The 19,970-nt window shown below is 63.0% G+C and overlaps 1 protein-coding gene across 1 annotated transcript in view; it reads right to left on the reverse strand.

Moving 5' to 3' along the window:
- Window positions 1-19,970, reverse strand: part of LOC139385398 (glutamate receptor 4-like) — a 240,726-nt gene that overhangs the window by 150,194 nt on the left and 70,562 nt on the right. Inside the window, exon 6 of the mRNA XM_071130462.1 lies at window positions 18,998-19,051. Coding sequence (XP_070986563.1) covers window positions 18,998-19,051 — 54 coding nt within the window. The remainder of the gene's footprint in view (window positions 1-18,997; window positions 19,052-19,970) is intronic.

Genomic DNA, 19,970 nt, shown 5'->3' on the forward strand with positions numbered 1-19,970 from the left:
AGAGAGCGGGGGACGGAGAGAGAGAGAGTGGGGGACGGAGAGAGAAAGAGTGGGGGACGGAGAGAGAGAGAGTGGGGGACGGAGAGAGAGATAGCGGGGGACGGAGAGAGAGAGAGTGGGGGACGGAGAGAGAGAGAGAGAGGGAGAGAGGGAGGGAGAGTGGGGGACGGAGAGAGAGAGTGGGGGACGGAGAGAGAGAGAGGGAGAGAGGGAGGGAGAGTGGGGGACGGAGAGAGAGAGAGTGGGGGACGGAGAGAGAGAGAGCGGGGGACGGAGAGAGAGAGAGTGGGTGACGGAGAGAGAGAGAGTGGGGGACGGAGAGAGAGAGAGCGGGGGACGGAGATAGAGAGAGTGGGGGATGGAGAGAGAGAGAGTGGGGGACGGAGAGAGAGAGAGCGGGGGACGGAGAGAGAGAGAGCGGGGGACGGAGAGAGAGAGAGTGGGTGACGGAGAGAGAGAGAGCGGGGGACGGAGAGAGAGAGAGCGGGGGACGGAGAGAGAGAGAGTGGGGGACGGAGAGAGAGAGAGCGGGGGACGGAGAGAGAGAGAGTGGGGGACGGAGAGAGAGAGAGTGAGGGAGAGAGGGAGGGAGAGTGGGGGACGGAGAGAGAGAGAGTGGGGGACGGAGAGAGAGAGAGTGGGGGACGGAGAGAGAGAGGGAGAGAGGGAGGGAGAGTGGGGGACGGAGAGAGAGAGAGTGGGGGACGGAGAGAGAGAGAGGGAGAGAGGGAGGGAGAGTGGGGGACGGAGAGAGAGAGAGTGGGGGACGGAGAGAGAGAGAGGGAGAGAGGGAGGGAGAGAGGGGGACGGAGAGAGAGAGAGCGGGGGATGGAGAGAGAGAGAGCGGGGGACGGAGAGAGAGAGAGTGGGGGACGGAGAGAGAGAGAGCGGGGGACGGCGAGAGAGAGAGTGGGGGACGGAGAGAGAGAGAGTGGGGGACGGAGAGAGAGAGAGTGGGGGACGGAGAGAGAGAGAGGGAGAGAGGGAGGGAGAGAGGGGGACGGAGAGAGAGAGAGTGGGGGACGGAGAGAGAGAGAGGGAGAGAGGGAGGGAGAGTGGGGGACGGAGAGAGAGAGAGTGGGGGACGGAGAGAGAGAGAGCGGGGGACGGAGAGAGAGAGAGTGGGTGACGGAGAGAGAGAGAGGGTGAGAGGGAGGGAGAGTGGGGGACGGAGAGAGAGAGTGGGGGACGGAGAGAGAGAGAGGGAGAGAGGGAGGGAGAGTGGGGGACGGAGAGAGAGAGAGTGGGGGACGGAGAGAGAGAGAGGGAGAGAGGGAGGGAGAGAGGGGGACGGAGAGAGAGAGAGCGGGGGATGGAGAGAGAGAGAGCGGGGGACGGAGAGAGAGAGAGTGGGGGACGGAGAGAGAGAGAGCGGGGGACGGAGAGAGAGAGAGTGGGGGACGGAGAGAGAGAGAGTGGGGGACGGAGAGAGAGAGAGTGGGGGACGGAGAGAGAGAGAGCGGGGGACGAAGAGAGAGAGAGTGGGGGACGGAGAGAGAGAGAGGGAGAGAGGGAGGGAGAGTGGGGGACGGAGAGAGAGAGAGTGGGGGACGGAGAGAGAGAGAGGGAGAGAGGGAGGGAGAGTGGGGGACGGAGAGAGAGAGAGTGGGGGACGGAGAGAGAGAGAGCGGGGGACGGAGAGAGAGAGAGTGGGGGACGGAGAGAGAGAGAGGGAGAGAGGGAGGGAGAGTGGGGGACGGAGAGAGAGAGAGTGGGGGACGGAGAGAGAGAGAGTGGGGGACGGAGAGAGAGAGAGCGGGGGACGGAGATAGAGAGAGCGGGGGATGGAGAGAGAGAGAGTGGGGGACGGAGAGAGAGAGAGCGGGGGACGGAGAGAGAGAGAGCGGGGGACGGAGAGAGAGAGAGTGGGGGACGGAGAGAGAGAGAGCGGGGGACGGAGAGAGAGAGAGCGGGGGACGGAGAGAGAGAGAGTGGGGGACGGAGAGAGAGAGAGCGGGGGACGGAGAGAGAGAGAGTGGGGGACGGAGAGAGAGAGAGTGAGGGAGAGAGGGAGGGAGAGTGGGGGACGGAGAGAGAGAGAGTGGGGGACGGAGAGAGAGAGGGAGAGAGGGAGGGAGAGTGGGGGACGGAGAGAGAGAGAGTGGGGGACGGAGAGAGAGAGAGGGAGAGAGGGAGGGAGAGTGGGGGACGGAGAGAGAGAGAGTGGGGGACGGAGAGAGAGAGAGGGAGAGAGGGAGGGAGAGAGGGGGACGGAGAGAGAGAGTGCGGGGGACGGAGAGAGAGAGAGCGGGGGACGGAGAGAGAGAGAGTGGGGGACGGAGAGAGAGAGAGCGGGGGACGGAGAGAGAGAGAGCGGGGGACGGAGAGAGAGAGAGTGGGGGACGGAGAGAGAGAGAGTGGGGGACGGAGAGAGAGAGAGTGGGGGACGGAGAGAGAGAGAGCGGGGGACGAAGAGAGAGAGAGTGGGGGACGAAGAGAGAGAGAGCGGGGGACGGAGAGAGAGAGAGTGGGGGACGGAGAGAGAGAGAGTGGGGGACGGAGAGAGAGAGAGCGGGGGACGGAGAGAGAGAGAGTGGGGGACGGAGAGAGAGAGAGTGGGGGACGGAGAGAGAGAGAGTGGGGGACGGAGAGAGAGAGAGTGGGGGACGGAGAGAGAGAGAGTGGGGGACGGAGAGAGAGAGAGTGGGGGACGGAGAGAGAGAGAGCGGGGGACGGAGAGAGAGAGAGGGGGGGACGGAGAGAGAGAGAGTGAGGGAGAGAGGGAGGGAGAGTGGGGGACGGAGAGAGAGAGAGTGGGGGACGGAGAGAGAGAGAGTGGGGGACGGAGAGAGAGAGGGAGAGAGGGAGGGAGAGTGGGGGACGGAGAGAGAGAGAGTGGGGGACGGAGAGAGAGAGAGGGAGAGAGGGAGGGAGAGTGGGGGACGGAGAGAGAGAGAGTGGGGGACGGAGAGAGAGAGAGGGAGAGAGGGAGGGAGAGAGGGGGACGGAGAGAGAGAGAGCGGGGGATGGAGAGAGAGAGAGCGGGGGACGGAGAGAGAGAGAGTGGGGGACGGAGAGAGAGAGAGCGGGGGACGGCGAGAGAGAGAGTGGGGGACGGAGAGAGAGAGAGTGGGGGACGGAGAGAGAGAGAGTGGGGGACGGAGAGAGAGAGAGCGGGGGACGAAGAGAGAGAGAGTGGGGGACGGAGAGAGAGAGAGGGAGAGAGGGAGGGAGAGTGGGGGACGGAGAGAGAGAGAGTGGGGGACGGAGAGAGAGAGAGGGAGAGAGGGAGGGAGAGTGGGGGACGGAGAGAGAGAGAGTGGGGGACGGAGAGAGAGAGAGAGCGGGGGACGGAGAGAGAGAGAGTGGGGGACGGAGAGAGAGAGAGGGAGAGAGGGAGGGAGAGTGGGGGACGGAGAGAGAGAGAGTGGGGGACGGAGAGAGAGAGAGGGAGAGAGGGAGGGAGAGTGGGGGACGGAGAGAGAGAGAGTGGGGGACGGAGAGAGAGAGAGGGAGAGAGGGAGGGAGAGAGGGGGACGGAGAGAGAGAGAGCGGGGGATGGAGAGAGAGAGAGCGGGGGACGGAGAGAGAGAGAGTGGGGGACGGAGAGAGAGAGAGCGGGGGACGGAGAGAGAGAGAGTGGGGGACGGAGAGAGAGAGAGTGGGGGACGGAGAGAGAGAGAGTGGGGGACGGAGAGAGAGAGAGCGGGGGACGAAGAGAGAGAGAGTGGGGGACGGAGAGAGAGAGAGGGAGAGAGGGAGGGAGAGTGGGGGACGGAGAGAGAGAGAGTGGGGGACGGAGAGAGAGAGAGGGAGAGAGGGAGGGAGAGTGGGGGACGGAGAGAGAGAGAGTGGGGGACGGAGAGAGAGAGAGCGGGGGACGGAGAGAGAGAGAGTGGGGGACGGAGAGAGAGAGAGGGAGAGAGGGAGGGAGAGTGGGGGACGGAGAGAGAGAGAGTGGGGGACGGAGAGAGAGAGAGTGGGGGACGGAGAGAGAGAGAGCGGGGGACGGAGATAGAGAGAGCGGGGGATGGAGAGAGAGAGAGTGGGGGACGGAGAGAGAGAGAGCGGGGGACGGAGAGAGAGAGAGCGGGGGACGGAGAGAGAGAGAGTGGGGGACGGAGAGAGAGAGAGCGGGGGACGGAGAGAGAGAGAGCGGGGGACGGAGAGAGAGAGAGTGGGGGACGGAGAGAGAGAGAGCGGGGGACGGAGAGAGAGAGAGTGGGGGACGGAGAGAGAGAGAGTGAGGGAGAGAGGGAGGGAGAGTGGGGGACGGAGAGAGAGAGAGTGGGGGACGGAGAGAGAGAGGGAGAGAGGGAGGGAGAGTGGGGGACGGAGAGAGAGAGAGTGGGGGACGGAGAGAGAGAGAGGGAGAGAGGGAGGGAGAGTGGGGGACGGAGAGAGAGAGAGTGGGGGACGGAGAGAGAGAGAGGGAGAGAGGGAGGGAGAGAGGGGGACGGAGAGAGAGAGTGCGGGGGACGGAGAGAGAGAGAGCGGGGGACGGAGAGAGAGAGAGTGGGGGACGGAGAGAGAGAGAGCGGGGGACGGAGAGAGAGAGAGCGGGGGACGGAGAGAGAGAGAGTGGGGGACGGAGAGAGAGAGAGTGGGGGACGGAGAGAGAGAGAGTGGGGGACGGAGAGAGAGAGAGCGGGGGACGAAGAGAGAGAGAGTGGGGGACGAAGAGAGAGAGAGCGGGGGACGGAGAGAGAGAGAGTGGGGGACGGAGAGAGAGAGAGTGGGGGACGGAGAGAGAGAGAGCGGGGGACGGAGAGAGAGAGAGTGGGGGACGGAGAGAGAGAGAGTGGGGGACGGAGAGAGAGAGAGTGGGGGACGGAGAGAGAGAGAGTGGGGGACGGAGAGAGAGAGAGTGGGGGACGGAGAGAGAGATAGCGGGGGACGGAGAGAGAGAGAGTGGGGGACGGAGAGAGAGAGAGAGAGGGAGAGAGGGAGGGAGAGTGGGGGACGGAGAGAGAGAGTGGGGGACGGAGAGAGAGAGAGGGAGAGAGGGAGGGAGAGTGGGGGACGGAGAGAGAGAGAGTGGGGGACGGAGAGAGAGAGAGGGAGAGAGGGAGGGAGAGTGGGGGACGGAGAGAGAGAGAGTGGGGGACGGAGAGAGAGAGAGGGAGAGAGGGAGGGAGAGTGGGGGACGGAGAGAGAGAGAGTGAGGGACGGAGAGAGAGAGAGTGGGGGACGGAGAGAGAGAGAGTGGGGGACGGAGAGAGAGAGAGCGGGGGACGGAGAGAGAGAGAGTGGGGGACGGAGAGAGAGAGAGTGGGGGACGGAGAGAGAGAGAGTGGGGGACGGAGAGAGAGAGAGCGGGGGACGAAGAGAGAGAGAGTGGGGGACGGAGAGAGAGAGAGGGAGAGAGGGAGGGAGAGTGGGGGACGGAGAGAGAGAGAGTGGGGGACGGAGAGAGAGAGAGGGAGAGAGGGAGGGAGAGTGGGGGACGGAGAGAGAGAGAGTGGGGGACGGAGAGAGAGAGAGCGGGGGACGGAGAGAGAGAGAGTGGGGGACGGAGAGAGAGAGAGGGAGAGAGGGAGGGAGAGTGGGGGACGGAGAGAGAGAGAGTGGGGGACGGAGAGAGAGAGAGCGGGGGACGGAGAGAGAGAGAGTGGGTGACGGAGAGAGAGAGAGTGGGGGACGGAGAGAGAGAGAGCGGGGGACGGAGATAGAGAGAGTGGGGGATGGAGAGAGAGAGAGTGGGGGACGGAGAGAGAGAGAGTGGGGGACGGAGAGAGAGAGAGCGGGGGACGGAGAGAGAGAGAGTGGGGGACGGAGAGAGAGAGAGTGGGGGACAGAGAGAGAGAGCGGGGGACGGAGAGAGAGAGAGAGGGGGACGGAGAGAGAGAGAGTGGGTGACGTAGAGAGAGAGAGCGGGGGACGGAGAGAGAGAGAGTGGGGGACGGAGAGAGGGAGAGAGAGAGGGAGAGAGGGAGGGAGAGTGGGGGACGGAGAGAGAGAGAGTGGGGGACGGAGAGAGAGAGAGCGGGGAACGGAGAGAGAGATAGTGGGGGACGGAGAGAGAGAGAGCGGGGGACGGAGAGAGAGAGAGTGGGGGACGGAGAGAGAGAGAGCGGGGGACGGAGAGAGAGAGAGAGTGGGGGACGGAGAGAGAGAGAGTGGGGGACGGAGAGAGAGAGAGCGGGGGACGGAGAGAGAGAGAGTGGGGGACGGAGAGAGAGAGAGTGGGGGACGGAGAGAGAGAGAGTGGGGGACGGAGAGAGAGAGAGTGGGGGACGGAGAGAGAAAGAGTGGGGGACGGAGAGAGAGAGAGAGAGCGGGGGACAGAGAGAGAGAGAGTGGGGGACGGAGAGAGAGAGAGTGGGGGACGGAGAGAGAGAGAGCGGGGGACGGAGAGAGAGAGAGTGGGGGACGGAGAGAGAGAGAGTGGGGGACGGAGAGAGAGAGAGTGGGGGACGGAGAGAGAGAGAGTGGGGGACGGAGAGAGAGAGAGTGGGGGACGGAGAGAGAGAGAGAGAGCGGGGGACAGAGAGAGAGAGAGTGGGGGACGGAGAGAGAGAGAGTGGGGGACGGAGAGAGAGAGAGTGGGGGACGGAGAGAGAGAGAGTGGGGGACGGAGAGAGAGATAGCGGGGGACGGAGAGAGAGAGAGTGGGGGACGGAGAGAGAGAGAGAGAGGGAGAGAGGGAGGGAGAGTGGGGGACGGAGAGAGAGAGTGGGGGACGGAGAGAGAGAGAGGGAGAGAGGGAGGGAGAGTGGGGGACGGAGAGAGAGAGAGTGGGGGACGGAGAGAGAGAGAGGGAGAGAGGGAGGGAGAGTGGGGGACGGAGAGAGAGAGAGTGGGGGACGGAGAGAGAGAGAGGGAGAGAGGGAGGGAGAGTGGGGGACGGAGAGAGAGAGAGTGAGGGACGGAGAGAGAGAGAGTGGGGGACGGAGAGAGAGAGAGTGGGGGACGGAGAGAGAGAGAGCGGGGGACGGAGAGAGAGAGAGTGGGGGACGGAGAGAGAGAGAGTGGGGGACGGAGAGAGAGAGAGTGGGGGACGGAGAGAGAGAGAGCGGGGGACGGAGAGAGAGAGAGTGGGGGACGGAGAGAGAGAGAGTGGGGGACAGAGAGAGAGAGCGGGGGACGGAGAGAGAGAGAGTGGGGGACGGAGAGAGAGAGAGTGGGGGATGGAGAGAGAGAGAGCGGGGGACGGAGAGAGAGAGAGTGGGGGACGGAGAGAGGGAGAGAGAGAGGGAGAGAGGGAGGGAGAGTGGGGGACGGAGAGAGAGAGAGTGGGGGACGGAGAGAGAGAGAGCGGGGAACGGAGAGAGAGATAGTGGGGGACGGAGAGAGAGAGAGCGGGGGACGGAGAGAGAGAGAGTGGGGGACGGAGAGAGAGAGAGCAGGGGACGGAGAGAGAGAGAGAGTGGGGGACGGAGAGAGAGAGAGTGGGGGACGGAGAGAGAGAGAGCGGGGGACGGAGAGAGAGAGAGTGGGGGACGGAGAGAGAGAGAGTGGGGGACGGAGAGAGAGAGAGTGGGGGACGGAGAGAGAGAGAGAGAGCGGGGGACAGAGAGAGAGAGAGTGGGGGACGGAGAGAGAGAGAGTGGGGGACGGAGAGAGAGAGAGTGGGGGACGGAGAGAGAGAAAGTGGGGGACGGAGAGAGAGATAGCGGGGGACGGAGAGAGAGAGAGTGGGGGACGGAGAGAGAGAGAGAGAGGGAGAGAGGGAGGGAGAGTGGGGGACGGAGAGAGAGAGTGGGGGACGGAGAGAGAGAGAGGGAGAGAGGGAGGGAGAGTGGGGGACGGAGAGAGAGAGAGTGGGGGACGGAGAGAGAGAGAGGGAGAGAGGGAGGGAGAGTGGGGGACGGAGAGAGAGAGAGTGGGGGACGGAGAGAGAGAGAGGGAGAGAGGGAGGGAGAGTGGGGGACGGAGAGAGAGAGAGTGAGGGACGGAGAGAGAGAGAGTGGGGGACGGAGAGAGAGAGAGTGGGGGACGGAGAGAGAGAGAGCGGGGGACGGAGAGAGAGAGAGTGGGGGACGGAGAGAGAGAGAGTGGGGGACGGAGAGAGAGAGAGTGGGGGACGGAGAGAGAGAGAGCGGGGGACGGAGAGAGAGAGAGTGGGGGACGGAGAGAGAGAGAGTGGGGGACAGAGAGAGAGAGCGGGGGACGGAGAGAGAGAGAGTGGGGGACGGAGAGAGAGAGAGTGGGGGATGGAGAGAGAGAGAGCGGGGGACGGAGAGAGAGAGAGTGGGGGACGGAGAGAGGGAGAGAGAGAGGGAGAGAGGGAGGGAGAGTGGGGGACGGAGAGAGAGAGAGTGGGGGACGGAGAGAGAGAGAGCGGGGAACGGAGAGAGAGATAGTGGGGGACGGAGAGAGAGAGAGCGGGGGACGGAGAGAGAGAGAGTGGGGGACGGAGAGAGAGAGAGCAGGGGACGGAGAGAGAGAGAGAGTGGGGGACGGAGAGAGAGAGAGTGGGGGACGGAGAGAGAGAGAGCGGGGGACGGAGAGAGAGAGAGTGGGGGACGGAGAGAGAGAGAGTGGGGGACGGAGAGAGAGAGAGTGGGGGACGGAGAGAGAGAGAGTGGGGGACGGAGAGAGAAAGAGTGGGGGACGGAGAGAGAGAGAGAGAGCGGGGGACAGAGAGAGAGAGAGTGGGGGACGGAGAGAGAGAGAGTGGGGGACGGAGAGAGAGAGAGCGGGGGACGGAGAGAGAGAGAGTGGGGGACGGAGAGAGAGAGAGTGGGGGACGGAGAGAGAGAGAGTGGGGGACGGAGAGAGAGAGAGTGGGGGACGGAGAGAGAGTGAGTGGGGGACGGAGAGAGAGAGAGAGAGCGGGGGACAGAGAGAGAGAGTGGGGGACGGAGAGAGAGAGAGTGGGGGACGGAGAGAGAGAGAGTGGGGGACGGAGAGAGAGAGAGTGGGGGACGGAGAGAGAGATAGCGGGGGACGGAGAGAGAGAGAGTGGGGGACGGAGAGAGAGAGAGAGAGGGAGAGAGGGAGGGAGAGTGGGGGACGGAGAGAGAGAGTGGGGGACGGAGAGAGAGAGAGGGAGAGAGGGAGGGAGAGTGGGGGACGGAGAGAGAGAGAGTGGGGGACGGAGAGAGAGAGAGGGAGAGAGGGAGGGAGAGTGGGGGACGGAGAGAGAGAGAGTGGGGGACGGAGAGAGAGAGAGGGAGAGAGGGAGGGAGAGTGGGGGACGGAGAGAGAGAGAGTGAGGGACGGAGAGAGAGAGAGTGGGGGACGGAGAGAGAGAGAGTGGGGGACGGAGAGAGAGAGAGCGGGGGACGGAGAGAGAGAGAGTGGGGGACGGAGAGAGAGAGAGAGAGCGGGGGACAGAGAGAGAGAGAGTGGGGGACGGAGAGAGAGAGAGTGGGGGACGGAGAGAGAGAGAGTGGGGGACGGAGAGAGAGAGAGTGGGGGACGGAGAGAGAGATAGCGGGGGACGGAGAGAGAGAGAGTGGGGGACGGAGAGAGAGAGAGAGAGGGAGAGAGGGAGGGAGAGTGGGGGATGGAGAGAGAGAGTGGGGGACGGAGAGAGAGAGAGGGAGAGAGGGAGGGAGAGTGGGGGACGGAGAGAGAGAGAGTGGGGGACGGAGAGAGAGAGAGGGAGAGAGGGAGGGAGAGTGGGGGACGGAGAGAGAGAGAGTGGGGGACGGAGAGAGAGAGAGGGAGAGAGGGAGGGAGAGTGGGGGACGGAGAGAGAGAGAGTGAGGGACGGAGAGAGAGAGAGTGGGGGACGGAGAGAGAGAGAGTGGGGGACGGAGAGAGAGAGGGAGAGAGGGAGGGAGAGTGGGGGACGGAGAGAGAGAGAGTGGGGGACGGAGAGAGAGAGAGGGAGAGAGGGAGGGGGGACGGAGACGGAGAGAGAGATAGAGTGGGGGACGGAGAGAGAGAGAGGGGGAGAGAGGGAGGGAGAGTGGGGGACGGAGAGAGAGAGTGGGGGACGGAGAGAGAGAGAGGGAGAGAGGGAGGGAGAGTGGGGGACGGAGAGAGAGAGAGTGGGGGACGGAGAGAGAGAGAGGGAGAGAGGGAGGGAGAGTGGGGGACGGTGGGGGACGGGGGACAGAGAGAGAGAGAGTGGGGGACGGAGAGAGAGAGAGTGGGGGACGGAGAGAGAGAGAGTGGGGGACGGAGAGAGAGAGAGTGGGGGACGGAGAGAGAGATAGCGGGGGACGGAGAGAGAGAGAGTGGGGGACGGAGAGAGAGAGAGAGAGGGAGAGAGGGAGGGAGAGTGGGGGACGGAGAGAGAGAGTGGGGGACGGAGAGAGAGAGAGGGAGAGAGGGAGGGAGAGTGGGGGACGGAGAGAGAGAGAGTGGGGGACGGAGAGAGAGAGAGGGAGAGAGGGAGGGAGAGTGGGGGACGGAGAGAGAGAGAGTGGGGGACGGAGAGAGAGAGAGGGAGAGAGGGAGGGAGAGTGGGGGACGGAGAGAGAGAGAGTGAGGGACGGAGAGAGAGAGAGTGGGGGACGGAGAGAGAGAGTGGGGGACGGAGAGAGAGAGGGGGAGAGGGAGGAGAGAGTGGGGGACGGAGAGAGAGAGAGTGGGGGACGGAGAGAGAGAGAGGGAGAGAGGGAGGGAGAGTGGGGGACGGAGAGAGAGAGAGTGGGGGACGGAGAGAGAGAGAGGGAGAGAGGGAGGGAGAGAGGGGGACGGAGAGAGAGAGTGCGGGGGACGGAGAGAGAGAGAGCGGGGGACGGAGAGAGAGAGAGTGGGGGACGGAGAGAGAGAGAGCGGGGGACGGAGAGAGAGAGAGTGGGGGACGGAGAGAGAGAGAGTGGGGGACGGAGAGAGAGAGAGTGGGGGACGGAGAGAGAGAGAGCGGGGGACGAAGAGAGAGAGAGTGGGGGACGAAGAGAGAGAGAGCGGGGGACGGAGATAGAGAGAGTGGGGGACGGAGAGAGAGAGAGTGGGGGACGGAGAGAGAGAGAGCGGGGGACGGAGAGAGAGAGAGTGGGGGACGGAGAGAGAGAGAGTGGGGGACGGAGAGAGAGAGAGTGGGGGACGGAGAGAGAGAGAGTGGGGGACGGAGAGAGAGATAGCGGGGGACGGAGAGAGAGAGAGTGGGGGACGGAGAGAGAGAGAGAGAGGGAGAGAGGGAGGGAGAGTGGGGGACGGAGAGAGAGAGTGGGGGACGGAGAGAGAGAGAGGGAGAGAGGGAGGGAGAGTGGGGGACGGAGAGAGAGAGAGTGGGGGACGGAGAGAGAGAGGGAGAGAGGGAGGGAGAGTGGGGGACGGAGAGAGAGAGAGTGGGGGACGGAGAGAGAGAGAGGGAGAGAGGGAGGGAGAGTGGGGGACGGAGAGAGAGAGAGTGGGGGACGGAGAGAGAGAGAGGGAGAGAGGGAGGGAGAGTGGGGGACGGAGAGAGAGAGAGTGGGGGACGGAGAGAGAGAGAGAGAGGGAGAGAGGGAGAGAGAGTGGGGGACGGAGAGAGAGAGAGGGAGAGAGGGAGGGAGAGTGGGGGACGGAGAGAGAGAGAGTGGGGGACGGAGAGAGGGCGAGAGGGAGGGAGAGTGGGGGATGGAGAGAGAGAGAGTGGGGGACGGAGAGAGAGAGAGTGGGGGACGGAGAGAGAGAGAGTGGGGGACGGAGAGAGAGATAGCGGGGGACGGAGAGAGAGAGAGTGGGGGACGGAGAGAGAGAGTGGGGGACGGAGAGAGAGAGAGGGAGAGAGGGAGGGAGAGTGGGGGACGGAGAGAGAGAGAGTGGGGGACGGAGAGAGAGAGAGGGAGAGAGGGAGGGAGAGTGGGGGACGGAGAGAGAGAGAGTGGGGGACGGAGAGAGAGAGAGCGGGGGACGGAGAGAGAGAGAGTGGGGGACGGAGAGAGAGAGAGTGGGGGACAGAGAGAGAGAGCGGGGGACGGAGAGAGAGAGAGTGGGGGACGGAGAGAGAGAGAGTGGGGGACGGAGAGAGAGAGAGTGGGGGACAGAGAGAGAGAGCGGGGGACGGAGAGAGAGAGAGTGGGGGACGGAGAGAGAGAGAGTGGGGGACGGAGAGAGAGAGAGCGGGGGACGGAGAGAGAGAGAGTGGGGGACGGAGAGAGGGAGAGAGAGAGGGAGAGAGGGAGGGAGAGTGGGGGACGGAGAGAGAGAGAGTGGGGGACGGAGAGAGAGAGAGCGGGGAACGGAGAGAGAGATAGTGGGGGACGGAGAGAGAGAGAGCGGGGGACGGAGAGAGAGTGGGGGACGGAGAGAGAGAGAGGGAGAGAGGGAGGGAGAGAGGGGGACGGAGAGAGAGAGTGCGGGGGACGGAGAGAGAGAGAGCGGGGGACGGAGAGAGAGAGAGTGGGGGACGGAGAGAGAGAGAGCGGGGGACGGAGAGAGAGAGAGTGGGGGACGGAGAGAGAGAGAGTGGGGGACGGAGAGAGAGAGAGTGGGGGACGGAGAGAGAGAGAGCGGGGGACGAAGAGAGAGAGAGTGGGGGACGAAGAGAGAGAGAGCGGGGGACGGAGATAGAGAGAGTGGGGGACGGAGAGAGAGAGAGTGGGGGACGGAGAGAGAGAGAGCGGGGGACGGAGAGAGAGAGAGTGGGGGACGGAGAGAGAGAGAGTGGGGGACGGAGAGAGAGAGAGTGGGGGACGGAGAGAGAGAGAGTGGGGGACGGAGAGAGAGATAGCGGGGGACGGAGAGAGAGAGAGTGGGGGACGGAGAGAGAGAGAGAGAGGGAGAGAGGGAGGGAGAGTGGGGGACGGAGAGAGAGAGTGGGGGACGGAGAGAGAGAGAGGGAGAGAGGGAGGGAGAGTGGGGGACGGAGAGAGAGAGAGTGGGGGACGGAGAGAGAGAGGGAGAGAGGGAGGGAGAGTGGGGGACGGAGAGAGAGAGAGTGGGGGACGGAGAGAGAGAGAGGGAGAGAGGGAGGGAGAGTGGGGGACGGAGAGAGAGAGAGTGGGGGACGGAGAGAGAGAGAGGGAGAGAGGGAGGGAGAGAGGGGGACGGAGAGAGAGAGTGCGGGGGACGGAGAGAGAGAGAGCGGGGGACGGAGAGAGAGAGAGTGGGGGACGGAGAGAGAGAGAGCGGGGGACGGAGAGAGAGAGAGTGGGGGACGGAGAGAGAGAGAGTGGGGGACGGAGAGAGAGAGAGTGGGGGACGGAGAGAGAGAGAGCGGGGGACGAAGAGAGAGAGAGTGGGGGACGAAGAGAGAGAGAGCGGGGGACGGAGAGAGAGAGAGTGGGGGACGGAGAGAGAGAGAGTGGGGGACGGAGAGAGAGAGAGCGGGGGACGGAGAGAGAGAGAGTGGGGGACGGAGAGAGAGAGAGTGGGGGACGGAGAGAGAGAGAGTGGGGGACGGAGAGAGAGAGTGGGGGACGGAGAGAGAGATAGCGGGGGACGGAGAGAGAGAGAGTGGGGGACGGAGAGAGAGAGAGAGAGGGAGAGAGGGAGGGAGAGTGGGGGACGGAGAGAGAGAGTGGGGGACGGAGAGAGAGAGAGGGAGAGAGGGAGGGAGAGTGGGGGACGGAGAGAGAGAGAGTGGGGGACGGAGAGAGAGAGAGGGAGAGAGGGAGGGAGAGTGGGGGACGGAGAGAGAGAGAGTGGGGGACGGAGAGAGAGAGAGGGAGAGAGGGAGGGAGAGTGGGGGACGGAGAGAGAGAGAGTGGGGGACGGAGAGAGAGAGAGTGGGGGACGGAGAGAGAGAGAGTGGGGGACGGAGAGAGAGAGAGCGGGGGACGGAGAGAGAGAGAGTGGGGGACGGAGAGAGAGAGAGCGGGGGACGGAGAGAGAGAGAGTGGGGGACGGAGAGAGAGAGAGAGAGCGGGGGACAGAGAGAGAGAGAGTGGGGGACGGAGAGAGAGAGAGCGGGGGACGGAGAGAGAGAGAGTGGGGGACGGAGAGAGAGAGAGCGGGGGACGGAGAGAGAGAGTGGGGGACGGAGAGAGAGAGAGAGAGGGAGAGAGGGAGGGAGAGTGGGGGACGGAGAGAGAGAGAGTGGGGGACGGAGAGAGAGAGAGGGAGAGAGGGAGGGAGAGTGGGGGACGGAGAGAGAGAGAGTGGGGGACGGAGAGAGAGAGAGGGGGGGACGGAGAGAGAGAGAGTGGGGGACGGAGAGAGAGAGAGCGGGGGACGGAGAGAGAGAGAGTGGGGGACGGAGAGAGAGAGAGCGGGGGACGGAGAGAGAGAGAGCGGGGGACGGAGAGAGAGAGAGTGGGGGACGGAGAGAGAGAGAGCGGGGGACGGAGAGAGAGAGAGTGGGGGACGGAGAGAGAGAGAGTGGGGGACGGAGAGAGAGAGAGTGGGGGACGGAGAGAGAGAGAGCGGGGGACGGAGAGAGAGAGAGTGGGGGACGGAGAGAGAGAGAGTGGGGGACAGAGAGAGAGAGCGGGGGACGGAGAGAGAGAGAGTGGGGGACGGAGAGAGAGAGAGTGGGGGACGGAGAGAGAGAGAGCGGGGGACGGAGAGAGAGAGAGTGGGGGACGGAGAGAGGGAGAGAGAGAGGGAGAGAGGGAGGGAGAGTGGGGGACGGAGAGAGAGAGAGTGGGGGACGGAGAGAGAGAGAGCGGGGAACGGAGAGAGAGATAGTGGGGGACGGAGAGAGAGAGAGCGGGGGACGGAGAGAGAGTGGGGGACGGAGAGAGAGAGAGCGGGGGACGGAGAGAGAGAGAGAGTGGGGGACGGAGAGAGAGAGAGTGGGGGACGGAGAGAGAGAGAGCGGGGGACGGAGAGAGAGAGAGTGGGGGACGGAGAGAGAGAGAGTGGGGGACGGAGAGAGAGAGAGTGGGGGACGGAGAGAGAGAGAGTGGGGGACGGAGAGAGAGAGAGTGGGGGACGGAGAGAGAGAGAGAGAGCGGGGGACAGAGAGAGAGAGAGTGGGGGACGGAGAGAGAGAGAGTGGGGGACGGAGAGAGAGAGAGCGGGGGACGGAGAGAGAGAGAGTGGGGGACGGAGAGAGAGAGAGTGGGGGACGGAGAGAGAGAGAGTGGGGGACGGAGAGAGAGAGAGTGGGGGACGGAGAGAGAGAGAGTGGGGGACGGAGAGAGAGAGAGAGCGGGGGACAGAGAGAGAGAGAGTGGGGGACGGAGAGAGAGAGAGTGGGGGACGGAGAGAGAGAGAGCGGGGGACGGAGAGAGAGAGAGTGGGGGACGGAGAGAGGGCGAGAGGGAGGGAGAGTGGGGGATGGAGAGAGAGAGAGTGGGGGACGGAGAGAGAGAGAGTGGGGGACGGAGAGAGAGAGAGTGGGGGACGGAGAGAGAGATAGCGGGGGACGGAGAGAGAGAGAGTGGGGGACGGAGAGAGAGAGTGGGGGACGGAGAGAGAGAGAGGGAGAGAGGGAGGGAGAGTGGGGGACGGAGAGAGAGAGAGTGGGGGACGGAGAGAGAGAGAGGGAGAGAGGGAGGGAGAGTGGGGGACGGAGAGAGAGAGAGTGGGGGACGGAGAGAGAGAGAGCGGGGGACGGAGAGAGAGAGAGTGGGGGACGGAGAGAGAGAGAGTGGGGGACAGAGAGAGAGAGCGGGGGACGGAGAGAGAGAGAGTGGGGGACGGAGAGAGAGAGAGTGGGGGACGGAGAGAGAGAGAGTGGGGGACAGAGAGAGAGAGCGGGGGACGGAGAGAGAGAGAGTGGGGGACGGAGAGAGAGAGAGTGGGGGACGGAGAGAGAGAGAGCGGGGGACGGAGAGAGAGAGAGTGGGGGACGGAGAGAGGGAGAGAGAGAGGGAGAGAGGGAGGGAGAGTGGGGGACGGAGAGAGAGAGAGTGGGGGACGGAGAGAGAGAGAGCGGGGAACGGAGAGAGAGATAGTGGGGGACGGAGAGAGAGAGAGCGGGGGACGGAGAGAGAGTGGGGGACGGAGAGAGAGAGAGCGGGGGACGGAGAGAGAGAGAGAGTGGGGGACGGAGAGAGAGAGAGTGGGGGACGGAGAGAGAGAGAGCGGGGGACGGAGAGAGAGAGAGTGGGGGACGGAGAGAGAGAGAGTGGGGGACGGAGAGAGAGAGAGTGGGGGACGGAGAGAGAGAGAGTGGGGGACGGAGAGAGAGAGAGTGGGGGACGGAGAGAGAGAGAGAGAGCGGGGGACAGAGAGAGAGAGAGTGGGGGACGGAGAGAGAGAGAGTGGGGGACGGAGAGAGAGAGAGCGGGGGACGGAGAGAGAGAGAGTGGGGGACGGAGAGAGAGAGTGGGGGACGGAGAGAGAGAGAGGGAGAGAGTGAGGGAGAGTGGGGGACGGAGAGAGAGAGAGTGGGGGACGGAGAGAGAGAGAGGGAGAGAGGGAGGGAGAGTGGGGGACGGAGAGAGAGAGAGTGGGGGACGGAGAGAGAGAGAGGGAGAGAGGGAGGGAGAGTGGGGGACGGAGAGAGAGAGAGTGGGGGACGGAGAGAGAGAGAGCGGGGGACGGAGAGAGAGAGAGTGGGGGACGGAGAGAGAGAGAGCGGGGGACGGAGAGAGAGAGAGTGGGGGACGGAGAGAGAGAGAGCGGGGGACGGAGAGAGAGAGAGCGGGGGACGGAGAGAGAGAGAGTGGGGGACGGAGAGAGAGAGAGCGGGGGACGGAGAGAGAGAGAGTGGGGGACGGAGAGAGAGAGAGTGGGGGACGGAGAGAGAGAGAGTGGGGGACGGAGAGAGAGAGAGCGGGGGACGGAGAGAGAGAGAGTGGGGGACGGAGAGAGAGAGAGTGGGGGACAGAGAGAGAGAGCGGGGGACGGAGAGAGAGAGAGTGGGGGACGGAGAGAGAGAGAGTGGGGGACGGAGAGAGAGAGAGCGGGGGACGGAGAGAGAGAGAGTGGGGGACGGAGAGAGGGAGAGAGAGAGGGAGAGAGGGAGGGAGAGTGGGGGACGGAGAGAGAGAGAGTGGGGGACGGAGAGAGAGAGAGCGGGGAACGGAGAGAGAGATAGTGGGGGACGGAGAGAGAGAGAGCGGGGGACGGAGAGAGAGTGGGGGACGGAGAGAGAGAGAGCGGGGGACGGAGAGAGAGAGAGAGTGGGGGACGGAGAGAGAGAGAGTGGGGGACGGAGAGAGAGAGAGCGGGGGACGGAGAGAGAGAGAGTGGGGGACGGAGAGAGAGAGAGTGGGGGACGGAGAGAGAGAGAGTGGGGGACGGAGAGAGAGAGAGAGAGCGGGGGACAGAGAGAGAGAGAGTGGGGGACGGAGAGAGAGAGAGTGGGGGACGGAGAGAGAGAGAGCGGGGGACGGAGAGAGAGAGAGTGGGGGACGGAGAGAGAGAGAGTGGGGGACGGAGAGAGAGAGAGTGGGGGACGGAGAGAGAGAGAGTGGGGGACGGAGAGAGAGAGAGTGGGGGACGGAGAGAGAGAGAGAGAGCGGGGGACAGAGAGAGAGAGAGTGGGGGACGGAGAGAGAGAGAGTGGGGGACGGAGAGAGAGAGAGCGGGGGACGGAGAGAGAGAGAGTGGGGGACGGAGAGAGGGCGAGAGGGAGGGAGAGTGGGGGATGGAGAGAGAGAGAGTGGGGGACGGAGAGAGAGAGAGTGGGGGACGGAGAGAGAGAGAGTGGGGGACGGAGAGAGAGATAGCGGGGGACGGAGAGAGAGAGAGTGGGGGACGGAGAGAGAGAGTGGGGGACGGAGAGAGAGAGAGGGAGAGAGGGAGGGAGAGTGGGGGACGGAGAGAGAGAGAGTGGGGGACGGAGAGAGAGAGAGGGAGAGAGGGAGGGAGAGTGGGGGACGGAGAGAGAGAGAGTGGGGGACGGAGAGAGAGAGAGGGAGAGAGGGAGGGAGAGTGGGGGACGGAGAGAGAGAGAGTGGGGGACGGAGAGAGAGAGAGTGGGGGACAGAGAGAGAGAGCGGGGGACGGAGAGAGAGAGAGTGGGGGACGGAGAGAGAGAGAGTGGGGGACGGAGAGAGAGAGAGCGGGGGACGGAGAGAGAGAGAGTGGGGGACGGAGAGAGGGAGAGAGAGAGGGAGAGAGGGAGGGAGAGTGGGGGACGGAGAGAGAGAGAGTGGGGAACGGAGAGAGAGAGAGCGGGGAACGGAGAGAGAGATAGTGGGGGACGGAGAGAGAGAGAGCGGGGGACGGAGAGAGAGAGAGTGGGGGACGGAGAGAGAGAGAGAGGGGGACGGAGAGAGAGAGAGAGTGGGGGACGGAGAGAGAGAGAGTGGGGGACGGAGAGAGAGAGAGCGGGGGACGGAGAGAGAGAGAGTGGGGGACGGAGAGAGAGAGAGTGGGGGACGGAGAGAGAGAGAGTGGGGGACGGAGAGAGAGAGAGTGGGGGACGGAGAGAGAGAGAGTGGGGGACGGAGAGAGAGAGAGAGAGCGGGGGACGGAGAGAGAGAGAGTGGGGGACGGAGAGAGAGAGAGTGGGGGACGGAGAGAGAGAGAGCGGGGGACGGAGAGAGAGAGAGTGGGGGACGGAGAGAGGGAGAGAGGGAGGGAGAGTGGGGGATGGAGAGAGAGAGAGTGGGGGACGGAGAGAGAGAGAGTGGGGGACGGAGAGAGAGAGAGTGGGGGACGGAGAGAGAGAGAGTGGGGGACGGAGAGAGAGAGAGCGGGGGACGGAGAGAGAGAGAGTGGGGGACAGAGAGAGAGAGAGTGGGGGACGGAGAGAGAGAGAGCAGGGGACGGAGAGAGAGAGAGCGGGGGACGGAGAGAGAGAGTGGGGGACGGAGAGAGAGAGAGCGGGGGACGGAGAGAGAGAGTGGGGGACGGAGAGAGAGAGAGCAGGGGACGGAGAGAGAGAGAGCGGGGGACGGAGAGAGAGAGAGTGGGGGACGGAGAGAGGGAGAGAGAGAGGGAGAGAGGGAGGGAGGGAGGGAGAGAGAGAGGGAGAGAGGGAGGGAGGGAGGGAGGGAGAGAGAGAGGGAGAGTGGGGGACAGAGAGAGAAAGGGAATGCACTGTCTGAAGTGCCTTCAAACCATTCTCCTCACAAAGGCATGGTTCTGTCTGTCTGGCTCAGAATTGACTCACATTTTCCTCAGGGACAAGGTAAACCACAGCCACCTGCCTGAACCCCTCTGTACATACCACAACCTTCCCCCTTCCTCTCTTCTCCTCGTCTCCTCTCTTTCATCTGCACTAATCTAAAAAAACATGTCATGTGGATGGGGACAGGGGTATTTGTTTTCACTTGCTCAGTTGGTTCATGTTAGCAGAGACGAAGGAGAGCAGGAGGGGAGCAGACAAGGAAATGAAACCACTTTAGACTATTGGGATGCACTAAGAAGCCACACACAGACTTACCAGGTTGGCCAAGATGTAATGGTAGCCTTTGACATGTTTCCCCACACTAACAGCCTGGAGAAAGAGAGGAAGAGAAGAGGAAAATAGAGGAGGAGAAGAGGGGAGAACGAAAGGGGATGAGAGGGGAGAAAGGAAGAGAAGAAATTGAATGGCTATCCTGAGAGAGAGAGAGAGAGAGAGAGAGAGAGAGAGAGAGAGAGAGAGAGAGAGAGAGCAAAAAGATAATTACTTAACACATTGGAAAGAATTAACAAAATATCTCAGCAAACTAGAATGCTATTTGGCCCTAAACAATACCTGACCACTGTGACTGACCCAAAATTAAGGAAAGCTTTGACTATGTACAGACTCAGTGAGCATAGCCTTGCTATTAAGAAAGGTCGCCGTAGGCAGACCTGGCTCTCAAGAGAAGACAGGCTATGTGCTCACTGACCACAACATGAGTTGGAAACTGAGCTGCACTTCCGAACCTCCTGCCAAATGTATGACCATATTAGAGACACATATTTCCTTCAAATTACACAGACCCACAAAGAATTTGAAAACATCCAATTTTAAAAAACTCCCATATCTATTGGATGAAATACCACCGTGTGTCATCACAGCAGCAAGGTTTGTGACCTGTTGCCACAAGAAAAGGGCAACCATTGAAGAACAAATACCATTGTAAATACAACTTTTGTGATAAACAATTTTTTAAATTGTTTATTTCACTTTTGTTCTTTATCTATTTCACTTGCTTTGGCAATGTAAACATATGTTTCCCATGACACTAAAGCCCTTTAAAATATAGAGAGAGAGAGAGCATTCTCTGTCGGACTGATGATGCCTCCATGCCAATACTACTGAGCCTGCTGTTCCTGGGCAGACCACTGCACAGGTGTGTGTGTGTGTGTATTTGTGCGTGTGTCCGTGCTTGTAGTTGCTGGTGTGTGTCTGCCCATATTTGTCAGACCAGTAGACAGAAAGGGAG

This window comes from Oncorhynchus clarkii, chromosome 27 (assembly GCF_045791955.1).
Source record: "Oncorhynchus clarkii lewisi isolate Uvic-CL-2024 chromosome 27, UVic_Ocla_1.0, whole genome shotgun sequence".
Classification (NCBI taxonomy): Eukaryota; Metazoa; Chordata; class Actinopteri; order Salmoniformes; family Salmonidae; genus Oncorhynchus; species Oncorhynchus clarkii.